Raw genomic sequence first — 25452 nt, forward strand, 5'->3', positions numbered from 1 at the left:
AATTCTGCGATATCTTCACTGCACTATTTGTTTAGCATGTAATAAGGAAAACGCTTATTTGGAAAAGACCAATACAGCACCTTTTCTAATAAAAAAGGAAAAATAATGGACATTCTGGCATACTGTACATCAAGTAACATGGAGCTCAGCGTGTCCACTCTGAAAAACTTCCTTGAACAGCGCTGCCATCTCCTCTTCTCCAGAGGGATGTAGAAGCACAGAAGTCATCTAGTAATTTCTTAGTATTTCCAGCACACTTTTTCAGGATAGTCAGACTACAGAAATTCATGCTTACGGTCATTTTCGTAACTGACTGCACGTACTCTCAATTCTACTACTTAACATCACAGACAACAGCACAAAAAAAAACAGGCTAAAAACCCTGCCGCTAGAGAACGGGTCACCAGTTTCTGTTTATCACGCCACCAGATTCAGTGACTACCACAGCTTCACTGTAGATTTTTACTGGATTTTTTTTAACCCTCAAAATTTACCAGATTTCCTACAAATTTTGTTGTCCCTTTTCAGACTGGGACTATTGCACAGTCCATCTATCCTAGCATCTAATAAGACAACATCCCTTCTAGAAATGAAGTATCACCAAAAAAGTGAGGTCAAGATCTTCTCCAAGATAGCAAACTCTAGAGAAAGAAGGTAAAAGGAGCCCTAATCGTGGTGGTTTGCAGAGACCAGAACAAAAGTTTCCTATTTTGCAGAAGTCTGCTCACCGCGACTGAAAAAACAAGGGGGAGAGTGAAAACTGAAACAGAAGAAGAGACAGCAAAACTAGCAAGGGCAGAAGTGAAAGGGCAAAGAACAAACTCTATCATGGACTTAGGGCAAAAGAATAGAAAGCTTGATTGAAAAAGTGACAATAATACATAAAACTACTGTAGAAATATTCAGTCAGAACGCTGTTATTGCTTACTTCTTCCCTATCCATTCTCAGCATAAGCATCTGCTTATTATTTTTTTAAGTGTGAATCTGACTTCTCACAAGTATGTACATATTGCTTGCCATTTAGTGTAATTTGACAATGGGCATTTCATGCTCATGCACGATGCAAACAGTAAGATGTTTTGACCACAAAGATCCCCATGGCACAGCATAACACAACTTCAGCACAACACCAACCTGACCGTACTTCCATAATGTTTTTAAATCACTATAGTTAATTTTAGATGCATTAAATTGCGATGCCCTAGACTATTAACTTTACACTCACAACAGAAATAACTCCCTATTATTTTTACAACTCCTCAAACACAGAATTTATTTTTCTTTTTACTGGGGCCGGATCCAACTCCACCCTGAGTAGATGTACCAACTTCTATTGATTCACTAGGCTTTCCATTAAGACATCAGGGAACTGTTTTGCAGGTACTATATAAGGAAATTGTGAACATATCCCACTATTCTGAAATGTTGCCAAATCTGGATTGTTTGAACTATTTACTTCACGGACCAAATAAGTTCAAATAGTGTCCACAAAAGCTATCTTGGATACGTTTCCGCCATACTAGCTGTATTTTCTCCTCTCATAAAAGAGAATTAGTCTTGGTCATACTAAGGCAAAAAATACATGAGTACACCTTGTTTTAACTTAACTGATAGATCTTTTTCTCTAAAGGCATGCTTTTATTAGAACTTTTCTTTAAGATAACAAAACTCTTCACTAGTATCTGAGTAAAAAAATTCAGAAGGGGAGAAAAAAACCACAGCTGCAGTAACTTAAAACTAGTTGACATCTTGAAGGAAAAGAAGCTTTGTGCCGTAATTTGCTTATAACACTTGTTCCAGCTCCTGTCTGATCCTGTTAAAGTAATAAAAACATTTATATTGTTTTACCCTTTATGGTTGTGGAGAACATGAATGTCATTTTAATATCTGAAAGCAGACAAAAACTCCTAAATTACTATTTTTAAGAGCTTGTGATTTGGTGGAGATAGGCACGAGGAGGGATTAGGTGACCCTGCTTTGGCAGGGGGATTGGACTGGATGACCCACAGAGGTCCCTTCCAACCCCTACCATTCTGTGATTCTGTGACTAACCAACATTTAGGACACACGAAAGAGCCTGTACCAAACCCGAGCAGATTTCAGACAGAAAGCTGAGCTTGGTTACAACCAGACTAACAGCTTATAGTCAGCGCCAACACCTAAAATTCTGCCAAGAAATCTGCAAACTGGGAGTCCTGCTGACATCAGTTGTCGGTAATAGGTAATTTTCAGGTGCAAGGAGGATCTTAGATGTAAGCCTGAGGCAGCAAGCTTTCTGCACAAATAGCACTACAAGGTATCGTAACTAACTTAATTACCTTAAGTAAAGCTCCCATCAATTCTAAGTCATATAGTCCCTTAGTTAATTGATGTGAATGTTTAAAAAAAAAAAAAGTGATCTGTTAGCACCTCAAGACTTACCTTCCATACACAAGTACTTCACTTTCTGCAACTACAATATTATTTTCTACACAATCTTTTTCCAAACTCTTTTTCCAGAAACACTCAAGTGCTTATCATTCATGAACACACATGTGTTTTTGTATACTTATCAATGCTGAAATGAAATTAAACTACTGGCAAATATTTTACTGTGTACTATGCAAGCTGAGAATAAAAAAAAAAAAAAAAACACCAATATTCCTGAAAAGATATTGTGAATAAAATAACTAAAACCATATAATATTCAGAGTGCTCTGGTTTACAAAACTTATAAACCAATATAGGACATTCTAGTAAAATATACATACTTGAAGGTTTTCTGCAGTTTCAAGTAATGAACACTTATGTATTAATAGAACACAAGTATTTTATGAACCATATGTGCAGGCATAACAAATTTGTGCCTGCAAAGAACATACGCATAACCAAACAAACCAAACATAAAACAATCAAATTTACATACAGAAACACTTTTTTTTTTTTAAATCTGTCCCATAGGGTTTGTGCTCATGTTGCCTCAGATAAAAAAGAAACTTTTAGTATAAAATAAAGCAGAACAAATGCACAATCCTCTTCCCGAGCTGTTTCATTTAGGCTCACAGGGAAGCACGGCTAAGTATTTTCTGCAAGGTTATCCATTTTTTAAATTCCTTGCCAACTCTGCTCTGTACATTAAGTAACTTACATTTTTTGCACATATAGCTTTGAAAACCCAGCTATTTGAGGAGAAGTTTGAGAGGCACAGCTCTCCTTGGGCTCTGAGCACAAGTGCATGAACTTTGTTTCACCACGCAGTTGCTGATTGACTGGACGAAGGAAAGAACAGCTGAAGACTTGATTAAATATTTTTACTGCATTTTCCACTTTGGCAAATATAGCAATTACACAGCATTTTATTAAAGTCTTAAGAATACCCAAACCTCAAAGTTTTGGCTCAGAGAAATGACTTTCACTTCAAGACCAAAAAACCCCACAATCTAGTTTAACTAGGCACAGGAGCTGCATTACGAGATCTGATCAGTCGTAAATCTTTACTAGTGTTAGAATGCCCTTCCCCTCAAAGCAGAGTCCTCTCTGTCCAGTCTCCTTTCCAAACTCAAGACAGCCTATTTTTCGAAAGCTACAGTTCTGCAGTTTTTATTTTGCTTTCCCAAATTCAAGGCAGAATCTTGCCCAGTGGAACCTGAAGGGCAAAGGAGGACCTACCTCTCCCGGCTCGTGTTTGCCGTGGGTTTCAGCCAAGCATTTCCAAAATCCCATCCCCTGCACCACCCCCTCCAGCAAAAAGGTTTGCCACATGCTGCAGGCAGTAACACTCCTCCGTGCATACCCAAGCGGCAAATCCAAATTCCAGTCCTTTCGCAGGGCTACGAGCACATGGTCACTGCAGTTCCCTGCAGCCGTTCCTCTCTCGCTCTGCGAGGATGCGGAATGCAACGCTGACAGTCCCTACGCCTCCTGTTCTCTAAAATTTAACAGCCCTGGGAAATTTCTGTATCATGTCCGCTGACAAAAACTAAGCAGCAGATACCCAAGAGAAGTGTGTCATGCACACGTGCACCTGCAGGCTAGCGTGCAGCTGCGAGTTCTAATTTTAGGCTCCCAAGATTTGAATGTTCCTGTAATTATATATAAAACACACGTTAAAGGAGACATCTAAGTGTTTTGTTACATTCTTCATACACAAATTCAGCTAGACACAATTAATCTTTTAGAACATCTAACACGAGACATACCAAATTGTTCATTCAAAGCTATTAAACAGGCTTTCTAAATTTATTATACAGAATAACACAAAATGTCAGTGAGCAGGTTTACAGAAGACAGTCTGTAGAAAGACTGATTAATAAACTTCTCAATGAAACACGAGTAGCGTATCTAAAGCTTTTCAACAGATGAAACAGCCTCTCGCCCCACTGTATTCTGTTGTATCATGTTTTCATCAGAATTTGAATGAAGTCAGTCATCTGCAAGAATTATTTCCATTTACTCATTAATGAGTTTTCAGAGTTGAAGATATTTTAAATTTCTCCAGCCAATTTATATAATATTACACAAATGCTGAACATACAATTCATCATGTAAGAAACCCTCATTCAACGTCATGTATTATTTTTAGGTGATATGATCTCATCATGCCACTGCTGTATGTTAGGGAAGCCAACAAATTATTATTTATGGTTTTGCGTCAAACCCCCCCCCATTTGTTACATATTCAATCCTACAAGAGCTTAAGGAATCCTCAAAGCTGAGTTTAATTTTGCAATTATGACACAAAAATTAAATAGAGTTCAGGAAACAAAAAACCTGGAGTTTACACAGTAAAATTAAAATCTGGGCTAATTTAATATGAAAGTGTACATAGAAACACTTCAGTTATTATGCAGAAAACCAGAATCTATTATGCGGGAGGGGAAAAGTTCTGGATAAGCAACTAGTCACAAACAGGCTCAATTCAAATTAAATAAATCACCCATAGAACAGTCTAAATTGTACTTTTAAGTCATATACCCTAAAGCATGCTACTATTAGGAATTGTTTTAACATCAACAGGTTTGGTACTTCTCCTTCACACACAGCACTCTGCACTTTGCAGCAGCTGTACTTTTGTAGGAGGAAAAAGGAAGTTTGTTTTATTTAAATCTAAACTCACAGTTTGCATAAAACCGCTCATGGCAGCAATAGTATTTTGATACATCGTGACTGCAAACGGAGACCGTGTTCCAAGCTCCTCACCCTCTCCCATCTCCTATCTAGATGTGCTTTTGAGGAAAAAAAATTGGCACATCTGGTTTTTGCCATCTTTCCCTACGTAAGTGCCCCTATCACAGCAATGCAACTGGGTGCTGGCTGCATCTCTGCGCCCAGGAACTGAGGAAGCAGACTGGTAACAACCATTCACGTACAGATGTGCACATTTTCTTACTAACTTCGAACTGGAAGAATTCAATCTACCCATGATGACATCTTCTGTGGCAGGAGAAAACAACAACGTTTCATAATAACAAAAAAAATAAACAAAAGCGTGACATCAGAAATACCAGACTCCATACAGTCTTTAAAAACATAAACTTATTCAAACCAATAAAAATAAGAATTAGAGACAGTTATGCATCTCTTGCATGAAGGCATTATTGCAATCTTTGTATTAAAAACATCATCAGTTGACACATTTTCCCCGCTACACAGGACATGGGTCATGCTCATCTCTCAGCCTCCTCTCCCCTCGTCCCTGCTGACTGCGGCCCCAGCGCCCGTGTGACAGCAGCATGGTACCATTCTTTAGCTGCGCAAAGACAACGCCTCTCTGCACAAAGCATACTCTGCATACATTTCACATCATGCACCTGACACCTGAGGGAGCACATCAGTATGTGTGACCAAAAAAAAAAAAAAATTAAGGAAAATGACACAGGCGACCTGTCCAGTGAATTCTATTTCAGTATTTTTCTCTCATTACGCAACCCAGCTACCTAAAACCACCCCACCCCTGCCACTCCCACTCTCCATGCACTGGAACATCCACTTCAAAAATGAAACTGTTTCAGTCATGTCTAATATAGCTGTAAGGAAAATGATGCCTGTCGATTTTCACATACCAACTTGCAATTCCGCACCTCTCTCCATTTGGCAGGCACTATTAGTTTTTCCATTAAAATTTACTTCCCTTTCTTTACATATTTACTAGCAGTTGATTTGATACAATTAAAAAAAAACAAACCACAAGTTGCACAGGAACAGGCATATAAATGTACTATATTGAAAAAACCCAACAGTACTGTGATATTTAATAAGATTAAAAGATAAAGTGGAAAATAAAACAATGTTTTTGTTGTTACAGTGCAGTAAAAGAGCTAACCCACTCCTTATGTATTTGAACACACATGTAGTGACACAAAGTATTTTAAACTTGGCCACTGCATACCTCTAGACAAATAATATGACTATTTCAATTATCTAGCTGAGGAACCAGTAAACCTTAAGTCTTTACTTCTCTCAGCTGATATATTCCAGCACATACAGGGCTACAGCCGCCAGAGCTTCCCTTCCAAGAGGGGATCTATCTGTTCAGAAGCGTTAGGCTTTAAACCAGTACCAGCTCTCCTCTGACACGGAGTTACATTAACTAAATAGGTAAGCACTGAAGAGTATCTGACTACCTGCTCACAGTGTAAGGTCAGTCATTCCACTGCTGGCTGTTTGTGACAATACAAACACAGTTCAGCCTAAAAACTCATTACGGAAGTGAATTTTTTATTGCTACGGAATTTCAAATTCTTCTGAAAAAGAAATTTAGGTTTTGCCTTTGCACTTCATCTCTCTTTCAGAATAAGGCCATCACTATCCTTACTTCAAGATGTATTTCTTCACTGTTAAGAGTGATTCGGCTTATTTTAGGAGCCCACCTTCACAAAATTTTACAGAGTTCCATCTCCAAACATTACACATAAAATACATGATACCTGTTACAGAATAAAAAACTTTGAAAACACTGGGTGAACAGATCAGCACCAGATATTATTCTTCCATACCTGGCACCAGTTCTCTGCTACTGAAATTATCTACTTCATTCTAAAGCAGAATGAGGTTGGGAAGGACTGCTACTTGTAATATTTTTAAACTTAGGTATATTCAGATATTAAGGTCACACTTAGATCATATTATACATGCAGAAGATCTGAAAAGGCTGACATGTTTTAAAGTAATTTTTCTGCTCTTTCATGTTCTGGGCCTCTGTAACATAATCTGAACACGAGCCCACTCGTGATGGACACAGAAGGTAACACCTTCAGCAAAACAAAAGGAAAGGAGAGAAGAATTTGCTCAGACTACTTAATGTACTGATTTGGTTGGTTTGGTCTAACTCCCTTTTCTGACAGATACTTCCACTGCTTCTCTCCTCTGGTCCCTCTGCAGCTAACAGCACTCTTGTCACACTCGAGAAGAAGGTATATGGATACACATGAATGGACCTACACACACACAGCGAGGGGAATAAAGAATTTTTTGCCCTTTTGCAGGCCAGCTAGGAAGCAAAACGCTCTACTCTTGGAGAAAACGTACTGAACTGGGAACAAATTCTAATTTTTAGACATCTCATGTCAAAAAACGACATAAGAATAAACCTGATTATACAAGCAGCAAGACAGAGGAAGTCATTCTTATGCAGATACAAGATTAGCCATACTTGGCGTACGACTGTGCAACGAGACACAGGCAGCGGAGTCCTGCACCCCCGAGAACCCCACAGACCTCAGGCAGCGGTACTGGTGCATCGTGTTACTAGACCAGGCCTCTTTGCAAAGGTCTGTAGCAGAGACGTCACAGAAGACGTATGGAGTCACTGTTAAGCAAGAGGCACAGCAAGAACATACAGAGTTGGTATTTAAAAAAAGGCATGGAAAAGAACATTTCAGAGCACTAGTTAACTGCCCCTGGATGACTCAGGGTGACAACGGTGGGTGAGATTTAAATAGACAACAGAAAATGGAAAGGTAAACTGGATCCTTTGATATTTTAACAGATTTGTAGAGTTTACCACCCTCCAGTACACTGCAAACAAATAACACATCCACCTTCCTAAAGCAGACAAAAGATAACTACTGCAAACATACATAGGATAACATAACCGTGGTTTACAACAGGAGCGGATCCTTTGCCAGGCGCAGCAGTTGCACACGCATGGATTTCAGGACCTAGGCTGAGGTCTTCAGCTCAAACCTGACCGAAAACTATGGCAATCTCTACTGGTGCCTATCCAGGGTAGGCAGAGAGCCAAAGCCACTGCTGCCAAACTTGTCGAGCCAGTCTTCCCAGCACAGGCCCACAATGCACTGCTCGGTGTTTGGAAATCGCTCAAAAGCTTTTGCTTCCAGCAACAGCGCGGAGCACTTGGGGAACCACGCCAAAGGAGTCCAAGCAAGGGTATCGCAGGGCTACCATAACAGTACGGGTGCCCCAAATGCTCCCGTCAGTTGGTGACATCACCCTGAGTCACTGCGATGACGAATGACACGGTGCTCCCCATGAAGCCCAGATCTCACCACAGTACTCACAGGAGGGCAGGAAAACTCTTAGCGGGATTAAACTATAAATAAAACGGCTGAGGCTGCACCTCACCATCAGGTGTTCCCATTTTACAGTTCAGAGCACCATCTATCCAGGCTGTGATTCCGGTCCCCTCCCAGGTCAGGGGCCTTCCTTCACATCGTCAGGGTTACTCATGGCGACTCTCGATGGTGTCAGCAGGAGGACGGAGAATTGCAGTGCTGCACAGAGAACCCCCTTCTCTTCCCAAGCAGCTGTAAATAAGCCTCAGACAAGACACACTGACAGCGCAGTGAAGATTTTACTCTACCTACTTCGCAGATAAAAATAGCATTCTTATCTCTGAGGCTATCAAGCTAACACTTCAGATCGTTAAATTCCGGCCACAAAAGCAACCGAAGGGACTTGCAAGTTTTGTTCCAGTGATGACACAGTGGTCTGTGCCCCCATATTTCAGGGCACAAGCTGCTAGTCAGGAAGAACCAAAAGCAAAATTTCCAAACAAGGGCAAACACGTTTTGGACTTCTCCAAATAACCCACGGAAACAGCAGCGTTGAACCAGCCAGGCAAAGCAAACCAAGTCAGCTGGCTATTAAAGCAGGTTCTACAGAAGGAACAAGAGATAAGCAGAGGGCTCTGCCCAGCCTAGACATACAACATAATCAAACCATATCAGGTGTAGTTCAGACATCAGTGTTTCCCTCAGAGTCTCATCACACAACCGGTAGCAGAAGTCTTCCTTTACAGAAGCTCCTTAACCAGCATGATTTCTAGGCACTTACTGTGGGTAACACAACTTACACAGAAATGAAAAACAAAATTGCTTTCCAAAATTCATCTTTAAGTACTTCTATGAAGTAAATGCTGCCTGTCAGGAAATTCATGTAAGCCTTTCCTCTCAAATACTTCCATTTAGTACCAGTGAGAGCAGGATGACTGCCATTTCTCTCAGCAGAGCAGAACAGACACATTCAAACACAAACTCTATGTTTTAAAAAACAAATTATCTGAAGAAAACATCCTAAACACCAAAATTATATTCCTTACAAACCAACGCCCAGTAAAGCCTTCCAGTTGTCAGAGGCAAGTTAAATTTCTTTCACACATTTCTGGAGTCATTCTAATTGAACAGGAATGAAACGGACAATTTTAACATTTCCTGTAAAAAGTGGGGAAACTCCTGGGAAAAGTTATTATTTTGAAAGTTGCTTTCCAAATTATTTTACATGGTTGTCCCAATAATCCAACACCCACACTGTCTGACTATTTGGAACACTTTTTGTTCCTTTGACATGTCTATCAAAAATCAGCCAGTTAACCCAAATCTTTGCAGAGCTTGAGGCCTCTGGATATTCCACACTACTACAGATTTGTTCCGAAGGGATAAGAACAATACTTGTTATGGTTCACATTTACGTATACTTTTTCTCCTCTCAGCACCATTTGCAACAGCCCTCCAATAAGAGATAAGAATAAACGATGCCGTAACTCTTCCTCAGCAGAGTAACCCAGATTCAAATGGTATTCTCTCCAGTTCACACAGTTACTGGGAACTGCCCCTAGATTTTCAGTGACAGAAGCTTTTGATTTCTGTTACCTAGCTTTCTGACTTCACTAATTACTGAAAAGAAATTTTTTAAAAAATATTAACCAATATTTTGAATAATGTAAACTAGTTCTTACTTGCTGTTTAGTTTTCACAATATACTACTTCTAACTGATCCTGATTTACACTGCAGTTACTCATTGATACACCATCTCTAACACTCTTACAGATAACCGAGATACAAGATCTACTACACTATACAATCATGTAGGTAGCCATGTAAAAATCAGATCAGATTCACTCTGAAAAGACACATAATCAAGCACGGTCCAACAGATTCATGGATTACCAGACCAATTACATGCTGGAAAATTCAGTATCTTCTTTAAGCAACAATCACCTTGCTTTGGAAACAACTTTAAAGTTAGATATGCAAGCATTAAATCACAAATGTTGCACTCAGCAGAGATGGAGGAGCTGCTTAATCCAGCATTACTGGGAGGAAAAAAAAACCCAACAGATTGTAGAACCACACCCTAGGTGTAAACCGATACAGATTTTCTTCTGCATTTTAGCCTGAAACAATAGCCAGAGGGTATCATTCAGGCTATATACACCTTGACAAAGCAATGGCTACAATATCTAGGGACTGACAATTAAACTGTTTGCATAGCGAAGTACTTCTCTGCCGGCCGTCTCATCACAAGGTTGTAGCGAACGTGCCTGTCTCCCACATGCAAACTCCCTCGCCCGCCGAGCCCCAGGACCTGGTCCTGCGTCCTCCCTCCAGCCATAACCAAAACCCTTGTTGACTTCAGTCACTCACGACAAGACCTCACAGCCCCAACAGCACTTAATAAATGGGCAGAACTCCAGCCTTCCCACTGACAACATCTACCTACGTCGTTTATGCAGTCAATGAAAAAACTGTAGACAGACAACTGAATTTATGAAGGGCAAAATAAAACAGAATTTGACGTTGAAGAAAAACAAACATCCAATTTACTGTGTATTCAGTGTATTCTTTGCTTTTCATATTTAACTCATTAAAGCTTCGACACTTCATTTTAACACAAGCTGCTATAAGACTTTCAGGCAACCATTATCAGTGTGCAACTGTCCAACAAACTTCCTTGCGTATAAAACCATGAGAGCTCTGGATTTCGGAACAAAAGTGCACGTCACGGACTTACAACCTCAAAGCTGCTCCCTATCGGATTTTAGCCCCTCAGCCGCTTTCTACACATTTTTTCAGTCCCAGTTGAGAACACTACACTTTCTATCGTGCTACAAACAGTTGATGGAAGATGCAAGTCCTGCTTAGCCACAGAAAAGCAGATCAAGAACACTGCTAAGCTTTCTGGCTGTGACGATCTCACCAGCAAAGAAGGGAGGCATAACCAATTATCCCTTTCACCTTTTATTATCAATGAAGATTGTCTATGCGCTGTGCTGACGCTATCGACAGTCAAAATGCAGGGCAGGGGTGAGCTTGTAAATAAACCATCTTTTTCCTGTGAAAACTGCTTACCACAAAACAGCTTATTCCACAAGGGCTGACAAGCAGCGTTCACACACGATAATAACAGAGATTTGAGTATTTATAATCTACTTGAGCCAATAACCTAGAATATTTACCATCACAGTGACCATTTCCAAAGCCAGCGATCACTACTCCAAGCGATGTGGGAGCAGCTGCGCACACAGTTTACTTTGATGAAGCCACAACCCATAGTACCCATATCCGGGGTTATCACGAGTATCTGACTTACCACGAGAATCAGTCTGAGAGCCACTGCACCACCGGTCCTGGCTCACAGCTGCACACAAGCACGGAGACCTTTTGACTGTGCAAACCCTTCCAGCAACTGGAACATCAATTACAATAAAGTCATCACCTTCCACGATAAATGCTTGTACAGTTGTGCTACTCTGCTTCATCATACTTCGAATTCCCTCTGCCAGATTTTAGCACTTGTTGCTAAAAACTTCAAGTATAAAACTGTATTCATGTCCATGCTGTCACCTACACTGTAAGAATGTCTAGAAAATAATGTTGAGCATCATACCAAGAGGCAACTTCCACAGCAGTGGTGATTTTCTTCATTAAAAGGGAAGAGAAACAATTTTTAAGCATTTTATAGACCATTTAGAATACTTCATTACAAACCAAATATTAACATGATTTGTGAAAGATGAAATCTTTTCTGTCTCGTAAGCGGTAAGAGATGACACGTGTTTCCTCAGCCAGCCTCCGGCAGTTACAGTCACAAGCTAGACATAGTCAGAAAAGGTGTAAGAACCATGTGCATTTTCTTCTATAGATCCACTGCAATGGAAGAAATAGCTTGTAAGAGCGTTACCTTAGAGAGAGTAATCTGCATCCTCTTAACCCAATTTATTTAAAAGTACCCCCCATTAAGCCTTTTGTCTTTCCTGCTCTAAGATGACAGAATTATCAAGTTGTGTGAGAGTTGTGTTTCTACATAATATTTATTGCATTGTTCTTCTCTTACTATTTGTTGTCAATTATAGAACAGAAACTATACAAAAAGCAATACTTAATCAAGTATTATCAAGACATCACCTCTTCTGCGTAGGGATAACTTAGCTAATCACATATACCACTTAAGAAGCATTAGGTAACAGTGACTGCTATGCATGTGTACAGACAACTATTTCCAAGGTTCTTATGAAAAATAATTATCGTGCTTCCTCACACATTACAGATGGATTGAGGCAGTTTTGTGGCTGCAGTTGCAGTGAAAGTCCCCAAGGCCTTGTAATATCACACTAATACTACGGTAATATCTAAAACCTGCATAGTATCTTTAAAGCATAAAAGATGACACAGTTCTAACTTGCAGTCTAACATCACAATATTCTATTTATAACATGTGACTCATCTCGCCAGAAATAATTAAATATTGTAAACAGAACTTGGGTTTAAGGTAAAAAATAGCAAGAAGAAAACGAGGGACAGTCACTGCAGATAATCTCCAAAATAGCTTGAAAAACATGCAGTTTGAAACGGTGCTATCTCATAAAATCTCCACAATTTTCTTAAACAGTTCAATGCACTTTTAAAGTCTCCTTGTAATTGTTTTACGATAACCAGTCCACAAATCCTCAAAACACTTTGTGTAAATAGTCAATTAAAATGCAATGAAATGAACAGGAGATTTATCTGATTACAGACGGAGAATAGCTATGCAGAATGTCAAAAAAGAAGCACGGCACTTTGTGCTGCTACCTTAAAATATTTATCTCAATCTATTAAAAATTCTCACAGTGTATTTGCAGGCAGTCAAGGACCATAGAGCCCTCTAAGCATCTTTGACATGATTTAACACAATAAAAATCAACTCAATTGAGCACCTCCCAAGGCTGAATAAAAACAAATTTAAATTTGAAATAAGATGCTGTCTCTTACTTGTATTTACAACTTAATATTGGAACAAAAGTTTCAGCAACGCTTTAATTATTTATTGAACCTGCTGCTGGGAAAATTCTAGACCTTAGGTCTATGTGATAAAGATGCTTCTAGTGAGCCCTCCTGGCCTGGTCCTGGATTTCATCACCAAACCTTGCCCAGCACAGGCTCAAGACGAACAAGGGTTCATGGCACAGCTCTCACCATGCTCACAGTTCTGGTAACTTCCATTAATAACAATTAATATAATTACATCTCAAAGATTCTGCTGTATGCCCCAGCGGTTCATGGAGTCTCTTCCTCCCCCCCGCCGGACACATTAACTGTCCAAGACCAGAAGTTCAACTGCTATCAGGTGACACGATGCTGAACGGAATTTGCTCCCGCCTGCTCTCCTGACAGATTCCTACAGTCATAATGTCTTCTGGAGTGTCTTCTGAAGGTGCCTATCAAAACCCGATGATCTGCTTTCCCACAGAAAATTCAACACTACTTTATTAAAACCAGTATAGTATCACAACTGTAAGAATGGTACCACGCTACATCACCACACAGCCAGCATCATCTCTGACCTGCGATACCTCCAAGCACATCTAATGCATCGGTGACCATCGCTCAGCTAACCTCAACCTATGATAAAGTAATTGTCTCCTCTACACCTCCCTCCATGATCATCCAGAGGGCCGAAATAGCTCAGTTCATCATCCAAAATAGCTCAGTTTTGTACAAACGGCGATCAGAAACTTCCTCTGGATTCTCAGAAGCACCGAGTACAAACAGAACAAATCCCTGGCAAGACTGTATGGATGCTGTAGGGTGGCAAAGACCTCTTGTTAGCCAAGATTCAACAATCTTAACCAATGACAATTGATCAAATCTATCTCAAGACCCCAGTTAAAAATGTTCTGTCCTCCTATACTTTGTCACCAGTTAGCTATGAACGTGGTGACAGTGGTAGTGAAGTGCTTGAAACAGGCAACACCAAGGGATTCACCTCTCAAAGGCTAAAATCAAAAGGGGGGGGGGGGCCTGCACATGCACCTGAAAGACTGAGGTGCTTAAGCTCTAGTAAAGACATCCCATGGTTTCAACATGCACTGAACATACTACTAAACCAAACACTCAAACCATTTGAAATTGTCTAACCAAATATCTCTTCTGTTCTCCACACTTTAATGTTTTATTTTCCATTCCGAGTTGCTATAGGCTCCTTTGCATTTTTGTTATTATACATATTTCAAAATTATTTCACAAGTCAATATAAGAATCTAACAGATTTTCACCCCAACCACCTCAAAAGGGTTGCACACATTAACAAGCATTACTGCAAGTAATGATGATCTTTGTTAAGAGCAGAATCACAGAATGTTAGGGCAGACAGATTCCTCCTCTGCCTCCCCAATACAGCCCTGGGGGTGGTGCTGGTTTGGGGGTTTTTTTATTTATTTTTGGGGGGGGGGGTATTTAAAACAACATACATGATAACTGGTAGCAACTGGAAATCTACTGTGGAAAGAGTCAGAGTTTCTCGGGGGGCGACGGAGGGTTAAGCTCGCAGTCCCAATGAACAACTTTAGGCCTCACCGTTTCTACTTGGAGCTTCTCTTCTGCAGAGCGAAACGAGCCTACCTGTTGTTAAACTTTGCAATAAGCAAAAGTTCACTTTGCTGAAGCCTGTCAAAGTTCCCACAAATGAACTCTACGCTTACAAACACAATTCTACTTGGGTATCATCTTCGCAACAATAACGGGCTAGAAATTTTTTTAAAAGCAAACTGAATTCAACACAGGCTAGCAAGAATCTCCTGAAAAACCACCCTGTTTGCTGAAATATTTCAAGCACTGATTACAAAGTTTGACACTAAGAATCATTTTCTTCAGGTGAAAAAGGATCAGATACTGCACAGACACATCAACCTCCTTTTGAGACCTGCTGCATCTCCGAGATGAACCGAGTGTATGTGAGTACGCTGGCTGTGACCGATGGCACACGCTCCCCGTATCACACAAGTTTGAAACATGCACTTCAGCAAAGTTTCACTTTGAAATATAAGAAAAATGAAGAGGACCAGATTCCCTGCCTCGCTGTTTTAGAACGCGTTTACAGATTACAATGGCACACGCTATACTTGCTTCACCACAGCAAGAGCTGTGTGGCAGGGGAATCACACCTCTAGCTGGTTCACAAGCAGTAAGTAATTAAGCGACTGCATGAGCCAAAAGATTCTGTCATGTGAGCTACAGATGAAAATAACTGAAGTACAATTGCTTCTAACGTGCTCTTACATTGATAGCATTGCTCATCACAACACTTCAGTGTACAAAGTCAAACTAAATTTTAAAGGGTGCTCTAAAGTAAAATTTTCCCATGATGAAGGATGCTCCTTTCTCATTTCCGTCTGCTAGAGATTTTCTCTACCAAAAGCGAGCCAGGTCTACTGAGCCCATACGTTAACCTTGCAGCTCTGATTTCTACATCAAGGCTCAGTGTGGACCATTACTACCTCAAAAAGCAACTTGTAGGGAAGCATCCAGCGAGTTTTTCACTTTGGTGAAGGTCTGCGAGGATCCCAGCAGCAATGACTGCATATTATGGATCAGCAGAACAGAAAGCATATAACAACTGTGAAAAAGAAACAGGGAATTCTGAGACACAAACATTAGGAGTTTGGGAAGCCCAAATTCAATTTCTAGTTCTGACTTTGATGTGAGCTTGGTTATGTCAAGGGCGGCTAGATACAGAAAAAAGCATTTGCGACTATGAACTAATTTTAGTTTCCTGATCCCTCCGTGGAACTAGCATCGCTGACAGGTATTAAGGACTCATCAGGCTTCACAACCACCAGTGCGACGTGAGAGGAGCTGCCTGATCAGCAAATAGGAAATGCCAGTGACAAAGGTGTGTCTGAAATCCTGTCCTGGAATTACACATTTATGTCCTTTATTCCTTTAAAACAACAACAGGCATTCTTTTCCATTAAAGCATAACAAAAGGAGAAGGTGGTAACGTTAATCCCCTTTTTAACACAGTGTTACAACCACGGGAACGCTCACTCTTCATCCCGGAGATCCAGCCTCAAGCGCCCACGAGCCTGAAATCCACCTTGCGCCACCAGCCAGGCTGATGATGAAGCTATTCCCACTAGATGACACAGAGAGACAGCACGTGGGGAAGGAAACAACTACAACCCACAACCCAGCGGGTACACAGGCCGGCGGGAGCCTGGCCTGAAAGCTGACAATTGTCAAATACAGCAAACAGCTCTTGGTTTTGAACCCAATTCTAATAAGCGGGCTGTAAAGTCGTGTTCCCTCCTTCGCTCCCTCTCCAGGCCATGAATATTTAATTCTTTTATGCAAACTGGAAGAGTTGCAATGCAAGGTTAAATTAGCTTAAATAACCTTGAAACTCTTTTGTGAAGTTGGGCCTCTGAGTCGACTCCCAATCTGCAGAGAAATAAGTTTCTTACACAAGTTCTGTTGTTCGTCGTATTTAAAATATCGTGTGGCACCATGACAAAAATCTTGAGGTTAGAGTCGGTTTGACCGAATCTTTACCGTTGGTTCACCTTTCCGTGTTAAGATCCATGGTTTAGACAGTCCAGTTATTAAATAAACATTTGTTCCTCAATTTTGAATGCAAAACTCTTCCTGGAAAAAGGAATTAGTTACAGCATTCTCGAAACTTTATTTGACAACACAATCCATACATCTGCTGGCATTTTTTGCAGCCCCCCTAGTTCTCTAAGTACTAACTTAACTAATACTACTTTTGCTTTTGCCTTATTCTGCAGTAGGCCAAGCTCCCTACCGATTAGCTATACGTATACAAGTCAGTGTCTCATTCGTATGTCATAAAGCAACCAAAATAGATAAGACTTCTGGAAGCCTGACAGAGCTACTACATTTCACTTTTAATTCTCAAAGTGTTTTATGAACTTCCTTCAACCCATAACCCTACAAATCATTCACACGATTGGAATCAGTGCGGTCAGCCTATGCAGAAAACAGATTCATGATCTCTCTCCGGGGGATTGGGGGGGCTGAAGAAAAAAAGATTATTCTTCACTCTGCCAGCTAATCTTTAAAATCTGGGAACCTTAGATGCTTGCATTTTAAGAGGTAGAAACAAGAATGTTTGAAAATCCTTATTAGTAAAATCTTTACCAGGGTAGTGTGTATGCTTATTGTTATAAATGCTGTTTTAGCACTTCAATGATTTGCCTATTCGGAAAAATAAATTAAATATCCAACACAGCTGCTAGATTGGAACTCGGCAAGGAAGTAATAAAGCGATTTTCTGAATGCCTAAGAACTTACACATACACTTAGAAGATGGCAAAATGGCACAAGTGACTCCGCATGCCGCAGCACAGCTGTCCATTACAATCTCTCTTACAGGTCAGTGACCACTGACTCTGGTCCTAGAAAATTATTTTTTCCAAATTTTAGCAACACCAGGAATTCTACAATAAATATTTTGATTCAGCCGCAGTATGGATTACTGCCTCCCAATCTCACGAGCCCATGCCACTCTGCTTTAGTTTTCATTTGCTGTTTGTAGCTCACAAGTAGGCAAGTGCTGAATCAGATCATCTCCTCAGGTCCCTGGCAAATCCTACCTCTGTGATCGCAAACGAGGTTTACAAACTCCATCTTCCCCTTCTAACAGTGTCACACAAGTGACTCGGGTCTAGCTGATCTAGTATTTAAAACAACGAGGCCTATTCTACGGCACACTTTGCTCAGAGAGACTGACGGAACCAAGTTAGCGCCGACAACACTAAGAAAGTTTTAGAACACTTCTCTGCTATAAAACAATTGTTAAAGTGGAAAAACAATTTTTTGTTTTTCAACTAAAAAACAAGGAAACAAACAAAAAAAATTGAACATCAAAAATCAGACTCCACATTCTGTTACAAAGTTACCAGTAATCCATAGCTTTCATTCATTATTTGCTTACAACTTCAAGTATCATTGTTACTCCTGAAATGAACTGGGCTGTTAATGGGCTTTTGCTAATCACAGGTGAAAGGTCACTCTCGTTTAGCAGGACACCAAGAAATAAACACAACACACTGACATGACGGAGAATGGGATCAGTGTTCAATTACTGACATGGATTATATTAAGAATCAAAATCTTTCAGCTCATGAGAAGACATTGTCAGTGCTGCTCACACAGCCTCCTTCGGACTAATTATGGTCTCAAAAAAAAAAATCCAGCTAGAAACACCATAAAGACAGTAAGTAACCTATGCCCTACCTTGCAGTTTGGAGATTATATATTAATTCAATAATAATGCTCACAACACCACACACTGACAGGCCGCAAGTCCCATCTCCAAAGCAACAGGACTGGAGATAAGTTTCGTTTCTCTTTCCCATGCACGTCCTCTCGTAACCAGTTACGAGCCGGAGAACTTCTCCTTACGCTTTTCTTCAAGAACGAACGGCACTCACCTTCTCGGCAAAGTCGCATGGCTTCCCGGTTTCTTCCGTATTCCTTGAAACTTTCTTCTAACGCTGTTCCTGGAACCAAGAAGCCACAAGCCCTCAGTCCGTGCGGGAGCCGGAGGGCAGGGCCGCCCGCTCCCCTCAGGGATCCGCTCCCGTCGCTGCGGCAGCGAACACGGCTCCGGGGGGGCCGAGACCCGCCGCCCCGTCCCGGCAGCGGAGCCGCTGTCAGCGGCCGGGGACGCCGCACCTGAAGCCGAGCCCCGGCGGAGCCGAGGGCAGGAGGCGCCGGCCCTGCGGAGACGGGCTCCCACCTCCCCGCGCCGTGTCCCGGATTACAGGAACTGGGACGAGCGCTGCCCACCCCGCCCCGCGCCCCCGGGAACCGCGCACCGGACAACGAACCCGGCCGCGACGTTGGGGGGGGGCGGGGGCAACGGACCCGGCCGCCTCCCGGGGCCCGGGCCCCGCGGCGATCCCCTGCCGGGCACCCCGCCGTGTCGTGCCGGCGCCCCGCGGTGTCTCCGGCGGCGGGGCCGCGCCCGGGGCAGCCCCAGCCCCGGGGGGGCCGGTGGAGGGGGTTGGGATGGGGGGGGGGGGCGGTCGCTCACCGTCGTTCCCGTGAAGTTTAGCAGCATCGACCCAGTGGCTCCAGGGCTGCCCCAGCATCGCCTCGGGGCTGGGCAGGGACCTGCGCTCCCCGACGGCCGCCATTGCCGCTGCGGTGGCGGCGGGGCCGGCGCCGCTCCCGCCTCCTCCGCCTCCGCCTCCGCCTCCCTGGCCGTGGCGGGGCCGCCGCTGCCGCTGCCTGGCCGCCGCCGCCGCCGCGCTGCGCTGCTCCCTCCTGACGTCACCCGCGGCCCGCGCCGACATTCTTTCCGCTGAAATAATGTAACGAGAAAAAGTCATCGGGCGCTTAAGGTGGCGCCGCGCTTTTAAGGAAGCGCCGCGGCGCTGTCAGCCCGCTCGGCTCTGCTCTCCTCCTCCCCTCCCCTTCCCTTCCCCGCGGGGAACCGGCCTCGACTCACCTCCGCGGCGGCCCGGGGGGCAGGAGCCGGGCGCCCATTATTGTACAGGGAGCGCTCCCTTCCTCTTCGCCGCCTCGGTGCGCGTCTGCGCTAACAAAGCGGCGGAAGGGAGCGGGGGCGAAAGCAGGGCTACGCCGCCCTCCGCGGGCCGCGACCCTACAAAAACAACGGCCGCATCACAACCCCGCCTGGCACCCGCTGCCCCGGGAAGGGGAGGGGGGGGGACGAACCAGCGACGCGACGCTCCGGGGCGGAGCCGGGCGTTCGCGTCCCGCCCCTCCTCACCGGTCCACCTTAAAACCGCCGCCTCCTTAAAGGCAACGGCGAGCAGGAAACTCGCTCCGGGCGGGCGGCGGCCCGCCCGGAGCGAGTTTCCTGCTCGCTGTTGCCTTCGTTATATTCGTTACCCGCCTCCCTCGGGGGAAGGGGGTCCTGTGGTCGTTATTCCTCGTTTCTTTTCAAACAGCAGCTTTTTTTTCCCGGCCTAAACTTCGGGATGACGCTGGAGCGGTGGATGAAAGGATGGTTTCCTGCCTGAAAAACTCTCGGGGACCAAGTTTAACCTTTGCAAAATCAAGTTCTTCGATTTAAAAAATAAAAAGGGAAAACAAATCCCGTTTTAGGATCCGTTCACACGCAGGGTTTTCTCTTCTATGGACTTGGATGTGCAAGCGCCGATGTCAAAGTCCCGGGCCACCAGGTTTCTGGCCACGCTTCATCCCCTGCCAGTCACCTCCTCAACGAGCAGCCCGGGCGCGCATCTCATCCTCCGTGTGCCTCCTCCACGGGTACTCGGCCCCTGCGCCAGCTGCAGAGCACGGGACCCGCGCCATCAGCGGAACCGCTCGCAGGTCCCGTACGCGTATCCGCAAAACGAGAGAGCAGAAATCAGAGCTGTAAATGAATCTGCCTCCAGAGGTGTGCACGCACCCAGGCTTCGCTATTTTCATGTAAAGTGTGGAACTCTACAAGCTATAGATGTTTCCTTCCGAATTTGTGCATACAAAAGATGTACAAACACAAGCTCCTCAGACAATCGTCATATGGGATGGGACAGGTTGTAATTATCAGAATCGTTTCAGTGTTCCACCCAACCGATCGTTTATGCCACGCTCAGAACCTATCTTGTAAAACTGTACATCTAACACAGAACAGCAAGTGAGATTTTTCTCTCCTCTTGATCACTGTGAGTCTCACTTCACTCGCTAAAAAAAGGCAAACACCATGAGATTTAGACAAAGATAGCAACAATGACTTCTACTGCAGACATCTGTAGCACGATTAACTAACCAAGGCTATCAGCTTCTTGACCTGGGTCCTGATCTCTCAGTTACGCGTGTCTGTAACTGTCTTGCAGCTTCCCAAAACGGTGAAATAACTCATCAACTTAGGTCTGAGCCATGAGTAAAGGCATTTATGCGAGCAGAGTCTAAAGATAAATGATGGAGGGCATTATTGTTTGATTAATTATCAAACAGTATACTCTATACTATAGAAAGCTACTTATAATTAAGAACGTCACTGGAAGAAAGCTGTCAGTCAGGTGCTGAACAATTTCTGAACTGAACCTAAGCTGATTTTGTGGTATAGAAGGCGGATAGGAAAAAATCTGTAAGCGATTTCTTTCAAGCTTAATTCTTCAGGTGCTCCACCAATGGAGTCTGATACAATACCCGTAGCTGAACTCAAGTCCAGCCACAGGATAAGGCAAGTTACAGACAGAACGATATTCTCTGTGTCAAATGCTCTGGTTTATGTTGGAAACTTTACTGCCTTCACACATCTCTCCTTTGTTTTGGAGAAAGCTGTCAGAAAGTTGTCGCAGCTGCAGTTTGAAAAACAACCATCGATACAGCCGAGTGTCCATCGAATTCATAAAGGCTTTCGCTCTTATTTATTTTACACAGGCCATAAAGCGAATATAGCGATGGGTGACCAAACAGAGCCATAGAACACCAACACCTACCTTTTAATAGTGACAGATTTTACCATGGCATATCATTTTCATGTTCACACATCACACAATTCTTGTCTTTAAACATCACTGATACATATATGTCAAAAGTAAAATGGCTTAATCTGGCAAAATTACACTGCTAAGCTAACTACTTTAACAAGCCAACATATTATCAGCTTTTCAGTTTCGAAGGTTGACGCTCACCAAGTTACTCAAAAGTGCCTCTTGCTTTAAAAATGCCAGCCAAATGGGTAAAACACCTTTATTTCATACATCTTCGATTATCTCCTTTCTTGCTCTTTTTTGCTCTTTCAAACCGGTTGTTGCTTTTTTCCCCCCCTCCCTCTTTCATAACTTCTCCTTTTTTCCCCTGTATTTTCCCACTCGAGATCTAATTCTGCAATCTGGGCCTTAGGCTGTCCTGTAGTGAACCCTCTTCCGCTAGTGAAATCTCTTCCCACTCTGTCGTGAATACATCAGTATCCCAGCAGAGGGAGGAAAGGGGCAGCAGAGCCATCAGTCCAACGGTTCAGTGCACAAGACCGACGAGTCAGACAGCAGGAATAGGGGCAGATGAAAAATGAATTTTACAAGGATTGAAGATGGAGAGAATTTTATTTTCCCCCAAACTCACTAGGCTGAATATGTGTTTGGGGTTTTTAAGCACACAAGTTCAATTCTCTTAAATTGTTTCCATAGTGCTATATACAAATACATCAATGATTTCAGGGAAAAACAGGCAAAACCCTGAGAACCCAACACGTTAGAGGGAGATAAGAGTTGAAAACAAATATACAAGCTGTAGCCTTTGAAGAGAGGTGACTATTATGAATCTGAGACATCCAGGTCAGGAGTATGGTCATCCAACGCTCCCTCGGCAATCAGCGGAGAGCCAGGGATACTTTTGGGATCAGTTTGGTCCCTCCTGGTCAAAAGCACTTTTTGAAGAAGCCCTTCTTTTCCCACTGACCACAGAAGGAGGCCAAGGATGACTATGCACATAAATTAGGCACCTCCATTAGGTACCCAGAATTAAGTGGGACAGCTCTTCTCAGGAGTGGGCAGAACACTGAAGTGCGGAAAGCGCTGCCTGGAAGCCAGTGCTCCTTTAAGAGAACAAGAAGTGGTCCAGAAATGCCCAAGAAATGGTCCAGGGCTTAACTGAGGAAGCAAAATAGCCCAAGAAGCAGTACTGGGACTGAGAGGGTGTGTGAGTAACCACAGACTGCTTGCATGTGTGACTCTGAATGGGTATTCAGAGAATGGAGAGAAAAAACTTGGAGGAGTAAGTTCAGCTCAGATAGAAGGTGGAGAAGGAAAAATGCAAGGCAGGAAACCAGCAGAAGACAGTGGATGATGTAAACAGCCAAATAATGGGATGCAGAAAGCATAAACAAACAAACAAACAAACAATATAACATAGCTGAAGGAAGGAAGGAAGGAAGGAAGGAAGGAAGGAAGGAAGGAAGGACACAAAAAAGGAAACCCTGCATTTTTAAAGCTCACTAAATAGATTTAACAACATATTAATGATGGTTGGCAATACTATGATTAAATGTATGCCTACAAACAGCATGCAACTGCTTAAAACTGCAGAGGACGGTCGTTTTGTGGCATGACACCGCAGGTATTTTTTCACCTGTACCGGCAGGTTTCATTCTTTCGCCAGGTGGTCCGGGAAAGCCGTTCAAACAGGGAACGCCTACCTCAGCTGCTCAGTCAGAATCTGTAAGACAGCCTCCGTACAGGACCTGAGACATGATAATTCTTAACTGGAACGAAAAACGAAGGATGGATCTGCAGATGAACTCTTTTAAGAATGGAAGAAATACAATGATAGGATTCACCGATGATTTTCCACAATGTAAGTGAAAGGACGCAAGAATTGAAGTGCGATGGGAGAGACTGGGAGAACCTACGAGGATGTCACTTTACCAGTACTCAGAAGAAAGAAAAATAGTGAATTCACAAAACAAGTCTGTCAGGGAAAGGATCTGAGGGGCATTACAGCGTTAAAGGAAATCAATTAAGTTAATTCTAGCTAAAAGGTGTGAAATGATCAAGAAGGGCTTAAAAACTAAGAACAAGTATTATTAGTAAAGACTTGTTGGTAGATGGGAGTCAGGGTGAAATGACAGCTCAAGTAGCTGATATGTTGAAGTCCTGACCCTCCCATCAGCGCCTGTCGACAGAGGTGTAACTAGGAGTAGATTTTGTGCATTTCAGAGTATGTCTCCAGTATGAGAAGTATAAGAATATAATTGAGCAAGTAGGGAAGCAAGAGATAAAAAGTTCATACAAATCAGCATGTCTAGATGCTGACAGAACTATGCAGCAACAACAAAACAGATCATTTCATTTAAGCCCCGCGACAGAAAAATATTACTGCATTTAGAAAAATGCATTATGGTAACCTTTAGCTCACTCTCACCTCCAGTGAAATCAAACAACCTCTCCCTTTATAGCTATACACAGGACTGTGATCCTGCAGAATAATAATCACGAGCAGAATACAATAAAAAACTATACAACAAACCATGCCAGTCTATTATCCTCTTCCCACAGATCCTGGAAACAGGTAGATGCATATAATTTTATTTATGAGTAACACTTCAAACAGGGAGCTGAAGATGCTCAGAAGTGCTGAATACTGCTACTTTAAATATTGGAATATGAAATCATTGTGGATACTTACTATAAACCACCTGTACTAGGGGGAAAGAACAATATTGTTAAGATTAGAAGACTAACTTAAAGTACCCTTTTCTGAGGAGAAGGAATGGGGGAAGGGAGGCTAATAAATGTAAGTAAATCTGAGAAGAATTCTGCGTTAGGATGAGAATGCAACAGATGCCCCAAACTTCACAATGACTATACAGAAGATATTTTTACACCCAAATTACAAACCTATGTCACTGCTATGTGTTAATAAAATATACAGTATCTAAAAACACATTGCAACCACTTCCTTCTTTACTTAATTGTCAACTATGTCTTTAAACGCAAGTCAAATCTCTGCTAGAACTGACGACGCAGCTATCTACAGCAGAATAAGTAGCATAAAGAATACAGGAACACAGATCCTTGCCCTGCTTAGATGTCATTAAATACTGTCCATTCTTGAAGAGACGTTTACAGAGAAAACACTGAATAGTGACACAAAGTTTTCAAGTGTTCAAGGTAAATAGGCAAACCTACGCAAAATACATTTAGTTCATGATTTGGAAATCAAACTAATCTTTATTTTACACAAAGTATTGAAATCACCTTTTGAATTTGGAAATGCTAAAACAATTTCGGCAACCCAACTATGCAGATGAGTCATTTTAATCAGAGGAATCAGAAACAGGTATGACCTTTTAAATTCTCATTCATACACAGAGAATATGATATTACAATTTAGAATGATTAAAATACACAGCTTTCAGGTCAATTGTAACAAAATATTAGTGCTGAATTTCCATCTGTTGAAATCAAAGCACTCAATGGGAACAGTTTCATATCAATGATCTTCTGATGGAACCTAACTACAATGCAAGG

At 42.4% G+C, this 25452-nt stretch overlaps 1 protein-coding gene across 6 annotated transcripts in view; it reads right to left on the reverse strand.

The window, feature by feature from the left end:
* Positions 1 to 25452, reverse strand: part of ATXN7 (ataxin 7) — a 90054-nt gene that overhangs the window by 43670 nt on the left and 20932 nt on the right. For 3 of the 6 annotated variants that reach the window (XM_075432306.1, XM_075432300.1, XM_075432305.1), the window contains exons 1-3: positions 19956 to 20148; positions 19539 to 19808; positions 18934 to 19002 (exon numbers count right to left, since the gene is read on the reverse strand). In XM_075432306.1, coding sequence (XP_075288421.1) covers positions 18934 to 19002; positions 19539 to 19800 — 331 coding nt within the window. In that variant the 5' untranslated portion in view covers positions 19801 to 19808; positions 19956 to 20148. Of the gene's footprint in view, positions 1 to 18933; positions 19003 to 19538; positions 19809 to 19955; positions 20149 to 25452 lie in introns of those variants that run through there. The other 3 variants (XM_075432302.1, XM_075432301.1, XM_075432303.1) reach the window with 1 other exon arrangement.

This window comes from Opisthocomus hoazin, chromosome 11 (assembly GCF_030867145.1).
Source record: "Opisthocomus hoazin isolate bOpiHoa1 chromosome 11, bOpiHoa1.hap1, whole genome shotgun sequence".
In the NCBI taxonomy this organism is placed as follows: Eukaryota; Metazoa; Chordata; class Aves; order Opisthocomiformes; family Opisthocomidae; genus Opisthocomus; species Opisthocomus hoazin.